The 13,322-nt window shown below is 56.8% G+C and overlaps 5 protein-coding genes across 5 annotated transcripts; 4 read left to right on the forward strand and 1 right to left on the reverse strand.

Annotated features, from left to right (window-relative positions):
- Positions 1–108: 108 nt before the first annotated feature.
- On the forward strand, positions 109–1,585 carry B0H64DRAFT_401245 (ubiquitin-conjugating enzyme/RWD-like protein). The gene is made up of 4 exons (XM_062804147.1): positions 109–608; positions 676–740; positions 802–1,026; positions 1,080–1,585. The coding sequence occupies exons 1-4, from the start codon at positions 567–569 to the stop codon at positions 1,201–1,203; spliced, it is 456 nt and encodes a 151-aa protein (XP_062658184.1). The 5' UTR covers positions 109–566; the 3' UTR covers positions 1,204–1,585.
- A 637-nt stretch (positions 1,586–2,222) lies between these two features.
- Positions 2,223–5,568, forward strand: B0H64DRAFT_192386 (P-loop containing nucleoside triphosphate hydrolase protein). The gene is made up of 3 exons (XM_062799104.1): positions 2,223–2,543; positions 2,618–5,043; positions 5,151–5,568. The coding sequence occupies exons 1-3, from the start codon at positions 2,424–2,426 to the stop codon at positions 5,377–5,379; spliced, it is 2,775 nt and encodes a 924-aa protein (XP_062658185.1). The 5' UTR covers positions 2,223–2,423; the 3' UTR covers positions 5,380–5,568.
- A 766-nt stretch (positions 5,569–6,334) lies between these two features.
- B0H64DRAFT_375433 (uncharacterized protein) lies at positions 6,335–7,455 on the reverse strand (the record flags this gene model as incomplete). The annotated part of the gene is made up of 2 exons (XM_062802417.1): positions 6,335–7,255; positions 7,318–7,455. 2 exons carry the CDS (start codon positions 7,453–7,455, stop codon positions 6,335–6,337), a joined length of 1,059 nt encoding a protein of 352 aa, XP_062658186.1.
- Positions 7,456–8,452: 997 nt separating this feature from the next.
- Positions 8,453–9,699, forward strand: B0H64DRAFT_192392 (S-adenosyl-L-methionine-dependent methyltransferase). The gene has a single exon (XM_062799105.1). The coding sequence runs from the start codon at positions 8,560–8,562 to the stop codon at positions 9,682–9,684; it is 1,125 nt and encodes a 374-aa protein (XP_062658187.1). The 5' UTR covers positions 8,453–8,559; the 3' UTR covers positions 9,685–9,699.
- A 314-nt stretch (positions 9,700–10,013) lies between these two features.
- Positions 10,014–13,274, forward strand: B0H64DRAFT_401258 (transcription initiation factor IID, 18kD subunit-domain-containing protein). The gene is made up of 3 exons (XM_062804148.1): positions 10,014–10,506; positions 12,054–12,143; positions 12,201–13,274. The coding sequence occupies exons 1-3, from the start codon at positions 10,459–10,461 to the stop codon at positions 13,020–13,022; spliced, it is 960 nt and encodes a 319-aa protein (XP_062658188.1). The 5' UTR covers positions 10,014–10,458; the 3' UTR covers positions 13,023–13,274.
- The last annotated feature ends 48 nt before the right edge of the window (positions 13,275–13,322 follow it).

Genomic DNA, 13,322 nt, shown 5'->3' on the forward strand with positions numbered 1-13,322 from the left:
GCGGCGGGAGGGTGTGGAGGTGGAGACATGGAACCTTGGGGTGCCGAAGTGGCGGGGCTCCATCTGTGCCCGGAAAAGGCTTGGTTAGGTAAGCTCCCGTGGAGCCGAGTGGTTGGACATTTGGGAAGGAACTCGAGGCGCAGGAGACAAAGCGATTACACACGATTCGGTTTACCTGGGCTATGAGTAAAGTCTGTGCTGGGCCGCCCGTGCAAGCTACAATCCGCCAAAATGAAGCAGGAGCTGCCAGATCGACAGGCGATTCAGTGGCGGGTCTGTCAGTCACGGCCCCCGCACGGTGCACTTGTTCAGCGAACTGAGCCTTTCCTAATTGGCCACCACCGGCCCCGTTAAGTCAATACTTCACCTCGCCTTTGGCCAGTGCTGGATTCTATCGTCGCCCTCGACTTACCTGGGGAGCGATTCGCCTCAGTACCACGTTTTGTCCATCAGTTCTGACCTCAACTCTGCTGCCTTGCTACTCTCGTGCTACATTAGCGATACCCTCTTGCAAACCTGCCGGAATCCAACAACGACCCTCACGCTTTTGTGCTTCAACAAACACTATGTCGACCGCAGCCCGCCGCCGCCTGATGCGAGACTTCAAGGTATGAGGATCCCACTCGAGAGTCGTTTGGTTCCGAAGCTTCCGCGATGTTAACCTCCCGAATGTAGCGCATGCAGACAGACCCGCCTGCTGGTGTTTCCGCATCTCCTGTCCCCGATAATGTTATGACCTGGTGAGCAACTGCCGTCGTGACACGCCCCGGCTTCCGCTGCGACTGACTCGGGCCTCATTAGGAACGCCGTCATTATCGGCCCTGCGGATACACCCTTCGAAGACGGAACCTTCAGGCTTGTAATGCACTTCGAGGAGCAGTACCCCAACAAACCGCCATCGGTCAAGTTTATCAGCCAAATGTTCCACCCGAACGTCTACGCCACAGGCGAGCTATGTCTCGACATTCTCCAGAATCGCTGGAGTCCGACTTACGACGTTGCAGCCGTGCTTACCAGTATCCAGAGGTGGGTTCACTAGTTACGGGGTTGAAATATTCGTCGCTGACAGCTACTCGCAGTTTGCTCAATGACCCGAATACCGGATCCCCCGCGAACGTCGAAGCGTCCAACCTGTACAAAGACAACCGCAAGGAATATACGAAACGGGTCAGGGAGACCGTGGAGAAGAGCTGGGATGACTGAAAGTGCCGTGGCACATCTCGAAGCGTCCTGAATGGGCGTGGCTTAATATCTGGGAACGGCGGCCGCAACATCTACTTGGGGAGCACGATCACACCCGGAGCGTGTAGCATGGGCTGTTAACGGCCGACCCACTCTTTTCGTTTCGGAGTTCTGGCGTTTTGGCCGGTGTCTGTTAGCATTTGGAAGGCATGTCATTACATTAGTGTCGGGCGTTGTTAACACAACAGCACTCTTCCTGGTTGGGCGCCTCTCGGGTCAGTTGGGATTTCGAAGCGAAGTAGGGAGGGGAAGGCGGGGCGCGTGGTTGGAGTTTTGGCCCACATCGCCACAGGAGAGAAACTCTGGGTACTTAGTTAATGCATTTAATGGTCTTTTTATACTGCCCAGAGTACGAGGCCACGCTGCCCGTGAAGTCCTCGAGGGGTTTCGGCGTCTGATAACGAACGATACGGAGGTTCCCGGGACACTTTGTCCGATCTTGGGCAATGGCCCCGAGGGGAGTCAACAAGAAGTTGTGGGGTCAGCCTCCACCTGCATGAATTGGTAATCTGCTGTCAAGTCGGTTTGGCCCCTGGTTCCTGGCCGCTGGAACAACCTTGCCCGCTGGCAACCGGCCGGCAGGGCGCTGCCCCTGTGCCTTGGGCAGAGGGAGCCTTGAGCGGGGCTCTGGCAGGCGTGCATTGCCCCATGAAACAGCCACCCACGACCCGATTACAGCGTGAACTGGCGCGTCATTCCGCCAGCCGGCACTCGAGTCTCCAAATCCATGACACCCGATCCACCGCAAAAACATTCACAGGTTGACCGACCTACCTGACTGTTCCATACATAAATCATCCGCTCTCGCTCCCACCTAAACCCCTGACACCGCCTCGGGGACCCCACCACCCGACGTTCCCTAACCTTCTTCTAGAACTTGGATTCCTTTGGAGTTAGACATTTCGATACCCCGTTTCAGGATCCCCTCGCGAGGAAATTATTTGTCTGTCAAGGCCCGACGGTACCGTTTGGTCGGATCGCAACCGAGTCTTAGCATTCATTCGCCCGCTTGGCAGAGAGACAATCCTCCACGACACGCTCGCTTGTTTGCTCGCTGGGGGGCTCCCTTGTGGCCTGACGATCTCTCGCCGGCATCCCCGCCTTGCTCCCTCTTCCGAATCTGCGCCTTCTCTCCTTCATGAATTTGCGCTTCCCGGGAGCGCGGGAAGCGGGCAGCCATCATGTCGAACGCAAATAGCATCAAGGTCGTCGCTCGATTTCGCCCGCAGAATCGGGTCGAGATCGACTCGGGCGGCCAGCCCATTGTCAGCTTCGATGGCCAAGATACGTGCACCGTCGATGTAAGTCGCCGCGAGCCTTCGGGTTGCCTGCCCGCTCTTTGTGGCGTCCCTCACTTGCTAATCTTCTCGTCCAGTCCCGCGAAGCGCAAGGAAGTTTCACCTTTGACCGTGTGTTCGACATGTCATGCAAGCAGTCCGACATCTTCGACTTCTCCATCAAGCCAACCGTCGACGACATCCTCAACGGCTACAATGGTACCGTCTTCGCCTACGGCCAGACGGGCGCGGGAAAGTCCTACACCATGATGGGCTCCAGTATCGATGACGACGACGGCAAGGGTGTCATTCCGCGAATCGTCGAGCAGATATTCGCAAACATCCTCTCCAGCGCAGCGAACATCGAGTACACGGTTCGGGTTAGTTACATGGAAATCTACATGGAAAGAATTCGTGACCTGCTGGAGCCGCGGAATGACAACCTCCCCGTCCACGAGGAGAAAAACCGCGGGGTGTACGTCAAGGGTCTGCTGGAGATATACGTCTCGAGCGTGCAGGAGGTGTTTGAGGTTATGCGGAGGGGTGGAAACGCGAGAGCAGTTGCTGCGACGAATATGAATCAGGAGTCTTCGCGCTCGCACTCGATCTTCGTCATTACCATCACGCAAAAGAACGTCGAGACGGGCTCGGCGAAGAGCGGCCAGCTTTTCCTGGTCGACTTGGCGGGTAGCGAGAAAGTTGGCAAGACGGGCGCCAGCGGCCAGACGCTCGAAGAGGCGAAGAAGATCAACAAGAGTCTGAGCGCCCTGGGCATGGTCATCAACTCGTTGACGGACGGGAAATCCTCCCACATTCCCTACCGCGACTCAAAACTCACCCGTATCCTGCAGGAGTCTCTTGGTGGCAACAGTCGGACGACTCTTATCATCAACTGTTCCCCCAGCAGTTACAACGATGCTGAAACTCTCAGCACGCTACGCTTCGGTATGCGAGCCAAGTCCATCAAGAACAAGGCCAAGGTCAACGCCGAACTCAGCCCGGCCGAGCTCAAGATGATGGTCGCCAAGGCCAAGACGCAAATTACCAGCTTCGAGAGTTACATCGTTAACCTCGAGAGCGAAGTGCAATTATGGCGTGCCGGAGAGACGGTGGCCAAGGACAGGTGGGTACCGCCTCTTTCTGCGGACGGCGTGGTAGGAGCAAAACCAGAAGGGAGGCCGGCAAGGCCATCGACGCCATCCCGTTTGCTACAGGACAGGTCTGGCGCTGAGACACCAGGCATGTCGGAGAGGGCGGGCACCCCAAGCCTACCGTTGGAGAAGGACGAACGGGAGGAGTTCTTGCGCCGCGAGAACGAGCTCCAGGATCAACTCGCCGAGCGGGAGACACAAGCGGCGACCATGGAGAGGCAGCTGCGGGAAACCAAGGAGGAGATGGCCGGGTTGAAGGAGCACGATGCGAAGATAGGAAAAGACAATGAGAGGTTGGTCAGCGAGTCTAACGAGTTCAAGATGCAGCTAGAGAGGCTAGCATTCGAGAACAAGGAGGCGCAGATCACCATGGACGGACTGAAGGACGCCAACACGGAACTCACGGCAGAGTTAGACGAGGTAAAGCAGCAGATGCTCGACATGAAGATGAATGCCAAGGAGACCAGCGCAGTCCTGGACGAAAAGGAGAAGAAGAAGGCGGAGAAGATGGCCAAGATGATGGCCGGCTTCGACCTCAGCGGAGACGTCTTCAGCGATAACGAGCGGTCAGTCGCCGACGCGATCGCGCAAATAGATGCGCTGTACGATATCAGCTCTACCGGCGACCCGATCCCGCCTGATGATCTCAAGGCGCTGCGGGAGAAGTTGGTCGAGACACAGGGCTTCGTGCGGCAGGCCGAGCTATCCGCGTTCAGCGCGGCGTCCAACGAGGCGGAGGCGCGCAAGCGCGCCGATCTCGAGACCCGGCTAGAGGCTCTCCAGCTAGAGCATGAGGACATCCTCACGCGCAACCTGGACGAGGCGGACAAGGAGGAGGTCAAGGCCATGCTCACAAAGACGCTATCCGACAAGACGACCACACAGGTCGAGCTGATCGAGGGCCTCAAGTCGGACCTCTCCCTCCGAGCAACGGAGAACGACCGGCTCAAGGCGCTAGTGGACGACCTACAGCGGCGCGTCAAGGCAAACGGCGCGGTACCCATGGCTAATGGCAAGACGGTACAGCAGCAGTTAGCCGAGTTCGACGTCATGAAGAAGAGCCTGATGCGCGACCTCCAGAACCGGTGCGAGCGCGTGGTCGAGCTCGAGATCTCGCTCGACGAGACGCGCGAGCAGTACAACAACGTGCTGCGCAGCAGCAACAACCGCGCGCAGCAGAAGAAGATGGCCTTCCTCGAGCGCAACCTCGAGCAGCTCACCCAGGTACAACGCCAGCTGGTCGAGCAGAACTCGGCGCTCAAGAAGGAGGTCGCCATCGCCGAGCGCAAGCTCATCGCCCGCAACGAGCGCATCCAAAGCCTCGAGAGCCTGCTCCAGGAGAGCCAGGAGAAGATGGCACAGGCGAATCACAAGTACGATCCCCTCCCCCCCCACAACCACCACCATCACCACCACCCGGTTCTGGTCCTGCCCCCCCTACCCTTGCCCCGCAGATATGCTAACCCGATTACGCAAACAGATTCGAAGTGCAGCTCGCGGCCGTCAAAGACCGCCTCGAGGCGGCCAAAGCCGGCAGCACGCGCGGGCTCGGTTCGCCCACCGGCATGGGCGGCTTCAACATTGGCAGCCGCATTGCCAAGCCGCTTCGCGGCGGCGGTGACTCGGCTGTTTCGGCCCACCCCACCATCGCGAATCTCCAGAGCCCGCCCGAGAATAAGAGATCGAGCTGGTTCTTCCAGAAGTCGTGATGAGTTGGAGGTGGCGGCAGCAGTGGTGGTGGTCGCGGGAGGGAGTGTGGGTCTGTGGGGAGGAGACGTAGAGGCGTGTCGGTGTCATTTTGGGTGTTGGATCGGGGGCTGGACTTGTCAAGAGGTACATTAAGAAAGGGAGGGAGGGAAGGGGAGGAGTACGTACAGCGGAGGGCGGAGGTGGTGTGTTGAGATATATACCCTTTCCCCGCTTTTGTCTGGTTGTCGTGAGAGCGTATGGGCATGTCGGGGTCGTGTGGCTGCTGGCTACCTAGACTTGGGCCGAAATGACCAGGCCTGACTTAGATGACCCTGCCTACCTACGTGTGATGTTGGGAAAGTAACTGTCTTCTGGGTCGTTCTTTTTGTTAAACTGGGTCAGCGCGCGTTGGTGAGTGACATTTGTCGGGAGGGAGTGGTAAGCGGCAAAGACAGCAAGTACGGAGGTAAACGTATCACGCCCGTTACACCTGGTCCGGCTCTACAGTCAGGGTCTCTCAGACTTCCGTAACACGAACGCCCTTGTCTCGCCTCCAAGAAGCTTTTGAAGACGTTCTCGAGGGACATGCTTGACGGTCTAATTACTGTATTTGCTCCCCCGCGCCTGTACCGCGCCTGGCCGAAGAAAACGGGGACGGACACTTGCAACCTAAGAATCACTAAAGGAAAGAAGGAAGGAGGCGAAATGGGGAGAATATCATGGGCATAACCAGATATTCATTTTTTTGTTATTTTGTTCTTTTCCCCTCACACCTCCTTTTTTGTCTTTTTTTCTTTTATCAAGGGTTTCCGCTTGAGGAAGTGAACCAGGGTTGGGCCGTAGATAGTTAAACGCTATGAGATTGGTTTATTGTAATAACATTGAAAGAAGAGGTATCCTTAATCCAACACGATACATTCTGCCATGGTTTCATACCCCATACCGAGATTCGAACCAGGAAGCGCTAGAAGGCACTCAGTTCTTCTTCGCAGACTCAGCCAGACCCAACAACACAAACTCCAACAGGACGATGGCGCCCAGGACGAAGTAGACGGCCATGCTCACGAAAAAGACCTTGATGCGCAGGAGGTAGATCCTGACCCAGCTCGAGCGCGGGATGGTCTTGATGGCGGCGCCGAAGGTGGCGAAGCCCTTGCCGGTGACGACCTCGGGCTCGACGCGGCCGGCGAAGGAGCGGTCGAAGGGGACGATGGTGTCCTCGTCGGCGGGCAGCAGCGACGCCTGCACGCGGGTCAGGGCGGCGTGGGCGGGGATGACGAGCACCGCCTGCAGCAGCAGCGAGAGGGCGGCGACGCAGATCACCTTGCCGGCGTCGGAGCCGTTCATGGGCTCGCCACCGACCTGGATCGGGCCGTTGGGCATGCGCAGGCCGATGGCCTTGCCGAGCAGCTCGGGGAAGACGACGGCGGCGTGGGCGGAGGCCCAGAGGAGGAATGTCGGGAACCAGTTGGCGACGTAGACCTTCTTCACGGACGGGATGCGGCGGGCGAAGGACTTGGCCGAGGGACCGGTAATGACGAGGTGGGTCCAGGTGGTGGCAAGCGGGGAGAGGGCGAGGAGGGAGATGAGATGGGCGATGCGAACCGGGACGAAGGGCAGCCTGGAGAGGATGCCGGTTGTCATGACGGTGACCATCCCGATGAGAAAGCCGTAGCCGAGGCCGCGGAAGTTGGAGAGCCAGCCGCCGAGCGAACGGATGAGGCGGTTGGTGGCCCGGATGGAGGCCGTGATGGGCTTACCCGGCTGGGCGGTGCGCACCGGATCGGTGTCGGTCTTGGGGGTGCCGTCATCGTTCATGGGCAGCGCCTCGTAAGCCGGGAGGGGGTCCTCCACGGCGGCGAGAGTGGGGTAGACATGCGAGAGGGTGTACAGAAGCTGAGGGAGGGTTGTTAGTCGGCTGATCAGCGGTAACTTTAAGGGTTGGAAAGTTAACTTACGATGAGAAAGACGGGAAGAAAGACGACGAAGTCGGCGATGAAGACGAATATGGCGGCACCCGGCACCTTCACCTGCTGAGGCGGGTTCTCAGCGAGTCGCTTGACCAGCGACCCACCGATGGTGACGGACGAATACATGGTGAAGCAGAGGGAAAAAGAGGCAAGTAAATAAATTGCTGGAATAAAAAAAAAAAGAAAACAATGGAAACGAAGGTGATGAACTGGTAACTTGATAAACTGATTTAAAAGGCGGCTTCAAAAACAAGCCTTCCTGAACAAGCGCTGAGGAGAGATGAACGAGGCGGGAGATGGGGGTTTCGTCAGGTTATAAAACGGGCCCATTGCTTGAGCATGAATGGCCACGCCCAGAAGGATCCGGGCGTCTGCCTGGCACAAATCCCAAGCAGCACACGACCCGGGCAGAAGCGAGCACCGCCCCTGGACCCCACTTTCCCGCCCTGGAGTGCCCGGGTTCATTCAATAGTCCCGTGGGCGAGGCTTGTGTCACCACGGAGAAATCATTCAGCCGCTGACAACAATATGACAGCTTCAGCCTTGCACCCTCAGATATGATAGATCATTTGAGCGTCTCGTCAGAGCCAGCAATCCCAAGTTATGAATGCTCGTCACCAATACAAATTTCAGAATCCTGGTCTGGAGGTTTACCGCGCAAGTTCGATGGCGCTGCGGCCGTGGCTTGCCGAGACGCGTATGATAACCCTAACCCTGTCATACCGCCACCCGAACACCACAGGGATCTCATGACCAAACTCGTGGTTCGCTTTCGGGCATTTCCCATCTTGATTGGCGAACCCGGAGTGCTGACGTAGGCGGATTTGTACGATTTCTTTCCTAAGGGTTATTTATGAAATCCCGAGATGCCCGGCGTTGTCCGCCGCTCGAACTCGAGAGACTGAGAGAGAGTCGGGCAGGAGGGGAGTGGTCGGCATAAGTTGCAATGCGGGGCTTTCAATAACTGGCAACGAAGTTGGAAGTATCCGCACCGTATGGATGGCCGGTTCCACCATACATTATCACAGTGTACACTTGCATTTTGGTAGTTCCTTTCCAAGAGTCTCTTCGACTTTCCTCATACCCAACTATCCCAATCCAAACCTATTGATGAAGCGATATTGATGAAGAGAAGAAGAGTCTGCAGTCATTCCCCGCCGAGAGCTACAATTTAGGAAAAGACGTTGACCAAATAAACCTCCTAACCCCCCCACCATTCACAATTATTGCATGGAAAGCGTGCCCATGTCGGCATCATCGATCCCCAACCTGCTCTCCTTGCGGGGCGGGGCAAACGGTCGAGGCCGGGGTCGGGCCCGAGGTGGCCTAGGCCGGGGTGGTGGTCCCGGATCCGGACCCGGCCCCAGCCACGACGCAACAATACAGGGCACCGACACCGACGCAGCCGTCTCTCGTCTGAGTGCGGTAGAATTAGGTTACCTATCAGATCCTTACGCCCGGCTCTTCGTGCAAGGTCCTGCCACTCGTCGTCTCCCCATCATCAACAGGGGCACCTACACGCGGACCACCGCCATCGATGCTCTCGTCGACCGCTTCCTGGCCTCTACCAGCCCGGATGAACCTAGGCAAATCGTCTCCCTGGGCGCGGGCACCGACACCCGCTGCCTACGCCTCTTCGCTTCAGCTCAACACCATCGCAACATTGTCTATCACGAAATCGACTTCCCAACGATCATAGCCCGCAAACAAGCCATCATCGGCTCCACCTCTTTTCTACGAACCCTTCTCTCCACACCAGAACCCCTCTCGCCTACTACATGGCACTCCCACTCGCTCACCCCTCCCGACGGCGGAAACAACAACACCCTCACCCTCCACGGCCTCGACCTCCGCACCCTAACCGCCTCCACCCCTCCCCTCCCCAACCTCATCCCCACCGCCCCGACCCTCCTCCTATCCGAGTGCTGCCTCTGCTACCTCCCGCCCCAGCACGCCAGCGCCGTGCTATCCCACTTCAGCACGCACCTCCCCCGCCACCACCTCGGCCTGGTCCTCTACGAACCCATCCTGCCGCGCGACCCCTTCGGCAAGACGATGGTGTCCAACCTCGCGGCGCGCGGCATCCGCATGCCGACGCTCGACGCCTACCCCGCGCCGGCCGACCAGGAGCGCCGGCTGCGCGAGGCCGGGTTCGCCGAGGTGCGCGCGCGGACCGTGGACGGGATCTGGGAGGGCTGGGTCGGGGAGGGGGAGAAGGAGAGGGTGGATTCGCTGGAGGGCGGGTTGGATGAGGTGGAGGAGTGGCGGTTGCTCGCGGGGCATTATATCGTGGCTTGGGGGTGGAGGGGCGAGATGGGGGATTTGGATGTTGGGGGTGGCGGTGGTGGGGGGTAGGGGACGGGCCATGGCTTGGTGGGGTGGTGGTTAGGAGCCTGCGAGCAGTGTTGTTATGTTTTGGTGTGATTTCAAGGCAGGAGTAGTAATAGACCACTCGAAATAACTCGGGTTTAGTTCGTTAATTACAACCGAGGACGAGGCAAGTCGAAACAGTTGGTTGTGATGCTGGCCAGGATACCTGGGACCAAGAAAGCTTAGTTTGTACATACAATGTAAATTAAACCACCATAACTAGGTATGTAACTAGGTAGAAGTCATAGGAACAAAAGGAGGTAAATGGGGGATCGCTGTTAACCCAGCTCATCAATACCTCCCCCAGTGCTGGTAAAGAGTCGCAACGGCTTTGTATTACGTAATCATCCGAATGCCGTTGCGGAAGCTGGCTGGTGCGCATGGGGCCGGGCCGGGCGTGGCATCCTCCAACTCAACTCCGACCATTGCAATGTGAAAGCCCAGAATAGGCACAAACCACGTTTAAGTTGCATACCTACCTACCCAGGCATTCATCACGTTGACAACTCCGCCCGCATATCGAAAGTCCAGCTCGAGGCAGTGCGTAGATGCACAATTGAGTGGAAGTAACAAACCCATCCGATCGGAACGGATCCATTCCTGTTCCATCGCCTCCCACACTCACCGGGTCACACGACACGACCAACTGGCTCGCCTCACACACTTGTAATCATATATTGTCAATCATTATTTTGTTCATTCATATTTTGGTACACAGTTCTGGACTAGTCAATATCAGTGAACCAACTTTCCACCAAGATGGCGGACAAGGACAAGCAGTACAAGTATCGACAGGAGATACAACAGGTATGTTCTATGTGTCTATCTATCTGCGCTTTATGTTTTTATTTGGTCTGATATTACGTACCGCTTCAATACTTTATTTACTGCACACCTTACCACCCACGAGTGTTGGTGATGACAATGTCAAGAGACGCCCTAGAATGGTACTCGACACGCCTGGCTGTTCAGTTCACTGGCATTGGCATTTCGTGAACACTAGCCCTGTGCCCACCCCCTATGATGATGGGTGGCTTTGCGAGTGCTGGCCAACCCATGCCGTCCGCCTTGTTCGGGTCTCTGTCTTCTCGCAACATCAGTCATGAGATATGGCTACTGCTGTTGAACCAGGGAGACCGGCGTGAACATAAACAGAGTACTTGGATCTCTTATTTTCTTGGATTTTGGCGTGAAATTTGGCGACAAGCACGAAGCCTCTTTCCGCTGGGCATCTTCTACGGGAGTGAACACAATACAAGAACACCACGGCGGATATCATCAAACGAGGAGGAATCCGAACACCCCACTCTCGACATTTCCCTTCCGAGTGAAGGTCATTCAAGAGGGGTCCATCGACGAAAACGCTTCTCGGCACCCTCCCCCCCTTTTACCAACCGCTTCCTCTCCTGGCCTCCAGACCCACGCGAGAGCAACCACCCACGAGACGAAGCAGCTGGAGAGACCTAGTATGGCGGCGTCTTATCCATACGATACCACTCCTGACTGGGACCGCATAACTCATGCACTCCAGCGGTGGCCGATTTTACGCCCGAGGACTTCGATTTTGCGACCTGTACAGGCAAGACCTTCGATTCAAGTCGACAGCGATAGCGACAGTGATGATAGCTCGTCCTCACACGGCCCGTCTGATCCTGAGGACCTGGATACATATTACGACATAAACAATAACCACCAAAAATGCGTCCATCCAGGCCAAAACCTCACGAGTCACTCTCCAGAGGACAAGAAAACACATCACGAGGTGACCCAGGAGAAGGAACAATTGGCGGTCGCACACCCGTCATCGAAACCCAAGCCCGCCTCTGCGACAACTCATTTGTCGCCAAATCCTGCATCACCGTCTTCTACTCCTTGTTTCGTCTCACCCGTTTCTTCGACTTTTCTCCAACATACTTCTCCCGCGTCATCGCAACCCACGAAATATACATTCCCTGCGGAGGAAACTTCCGCTTTGCTCTACGCAAGCATTTCTTCGCCCATCAAGTTGCCAAACGAAGGCGCAGGCCATGTCGAGAGAGGCGACCTCGATACCGCCATCTCAGATGCGTTTTCTTGGTCCCCTACAACCCACCGGTGCCGCCATGTTCCAGCAAGCGTTCGACAAGGCGACCGGCGTTAGCACGGGCAAAAGAGAGTGGGAAACCATCCGGCGTCAACTGGAACCCAAGCTGGGCCGCGGTGTTCCTCTCAACCATCTGCGATGGGCCTTCAAGCTCGTCCATGGCATCGTTATATCTTCCATCAGCACCCGAGTGGCTGCCGATGAGGATGAATACACAGCCGAACCGCACCCTCACGAAGTACTTGCTGACTATCTCGCCCTCAATTTCAAGATGATGTATGTATCGGGCGAAACGGGAGAGCCTTCTGTCGAGACCACGGGGATCATCGAGGACATTGTCCGGCAACAAGTTATCGAGATTGTAAGTCTAGGCCCCGGGCATTCATCTCTTTATTTTTCTTACTAACCGTTACTCTAGCTTAGGAACTGTACCGAACTGGCAGCGCGGCGGGGTTCGCGTTCCATCACCATCAACGACCTCATCTTTCAGATACGTGACGACGCTCCAAAGGTATCTCGACTACGTACTTTCCTCTCGTGGAAAGATGTGCGCAAGAACGTCAAAGATTCGGACGATAAGGGCGGCGAAGCCGATTTGGGCGCCGGAGAGGACCCTAGCGGCGGAGTGGTTGCCGGCGGTCCCGTGGACGACACGGCAAAGAAGAATAAGAAGGCCAAGGTCGGGCTCCCCTGGGAACCAGCATCATTTTTCCCCGCCGAGGTACCGGAGCGCGAGGACGAGGAAGACGAGGAGGAAGAGGAGATGAACCACATCACGCTGCAGCGGCTGCGCAAGGCCGACGAGCGGACCAAGGCCATGACGAAGGAGGAATACGTTACCTGGTCCGAATACCGCCAGGCCTCCTTCACGTACCGCAAGGGCAAGCGGTTCCGCGAGTGGGCCGGCTTCGGCATTGTTACGGACAGCAAACCGTCGGACGATATTGTCGATATCCTGGGGTTCCTGACCTTCGAGATGGTGCAGACGCTGACGGAGGAGGCGCTCAAGATCAAGGAGAACGAGGACCAGTACCGCGAGCGCACGGGAGAGAACGCGGGTAAGAAGCGCAAGCTGCCCGGCGGCGGCGGTCTGTTCGACCCGCCTAGTGAGGGCCGCAGCCCGGTCGAGCCGCGCCACATCCAGGAAGCTTTTCGTCGACTTCAGCAGCGGCCCAAGAAGTTGAGGGCTATGCTCAACGGCACGAGGTTGCAGCAGCGGACGATGCTCAAGCTAATCTGAGTGTTTGCTTGGCTGCTAGTCGAGAGTTTGTATGACCTTGCGGGAGTCAGGCGGGATTCTAGGCATGGCGTGATGGGTTCTGCGATTGATTTGGCGTTTGGTCTGGCAAGGCTGATATCCCGGCTGTGTTATCATTTTGTACAGCGTATCGGAATTTATAAATCAGAACAGTTATTTCATTCTATATCTCTTTGACCTTGAAGAAAAGGAAGCTTGATGTCGTCAACGGTCCCTGTGTACGAATACCTCCACTGTATGTTCTTATCGATAGGCTTTCCGCTGCTGATGGATCCCTGCATG

The sequence above is a fragment of the Chaetomium fimeti genome, assembly GCF_033439085.1.
Source record: "Chaetomium fimeti strain CBS 168.71 chromosome Unknown B0H64scaffold_5, whole genome shotgun sequence".
Taxonomy (NCBI): domain Eukaryota; kingdom Fungi; phylum Ascomycota; class Sordariomycetes; order Sordariales; family Chaetomiaceae; genus Chaetomium; species Chaetomium fimeti.

What these genes read in the sequence shown, in the direction of transcription:
- B0H64DRAFT_401245 (XM_062804147.1), top strand. Translation starts at nt 567, where the DNA reads ATGTCGACCGCAGCCCGCCGCCGCCTGATGCGAGACTTCAAG. An exon ending in CCCGATAATGTTATGACCTG is followed by an intron (nt 741 to 801) that starts GTGAGCAACTGC and finishes GGGCCTCATTAG; the next exon opens with GAACGCCGTCATTATCGGCC. An exon ending in GTGCTTACCAGTATCCAGAG is followed by an intron (nt 1,027 to 1,079) that starts GTGGGTTCACTA and finishes AGCTACTCGCAG; the next exon opens with TTTGCTCAATGACCCGAATA.
- B0H64DRAFT_401258 (XM_062804148.1), top strand. Translation starts at nt 10,459, where the DNA reads ATGGCGGACAAGGACAAGCAGTACAAGTATCGACAGGAGATACAACAG. An exon ending in ATCGACAGGAGATACAACAG is followed by an intron (nt 10,507 to 12,053) that starts GTATGTTCTATG and finishes CTCAATTTCAAG; the next exon opens with ATGATGTATGTATCGGGCGA. An exon ending in GGCAACAAGTTATCGAGATT is followed by an intron (nt 12,144 to 12,200) that starts GTAAGTCTAGGC and finishes CCGTTACTCTAG; the next exon opens with CTTAGGAACTGTACCGAACT.
- B0H64DRAFT_192386 (XM_062799104.1), top strand. Translation starts at nt 2,424, where the DNA reads ATGTCGAACGCAAATAGCATCAAGGTCGTCGCTCGATTTCGCCCGCAG. An exon ending in AAGATACGTGCACCGTCGAT is followed by an intron (nt 2,544 to 2,617) that starts GTAAGTCGCCGC and finishes CTTCTCGTCCAG; the next exon opens with TCCCGCGAAGCGCAAGGAAG. An exon ending in ATGGCACAGGCGAATCACAA is followed by an intron (nt 5,044 to 5,150) that starts GTACGATCCCCT and finishes TTACGCAAACAG; the next exon opens with ATTCGAAGTGCAGCTCGCGG.
- B0H64DRAFT_192392 (XM_062799105.1), top strand. Translation starts at nt 8,560, where the DNA reads ATGGAAAGCGTGCCCATGTCGGCATCATCGATCCCCAACCTGCTCTCC.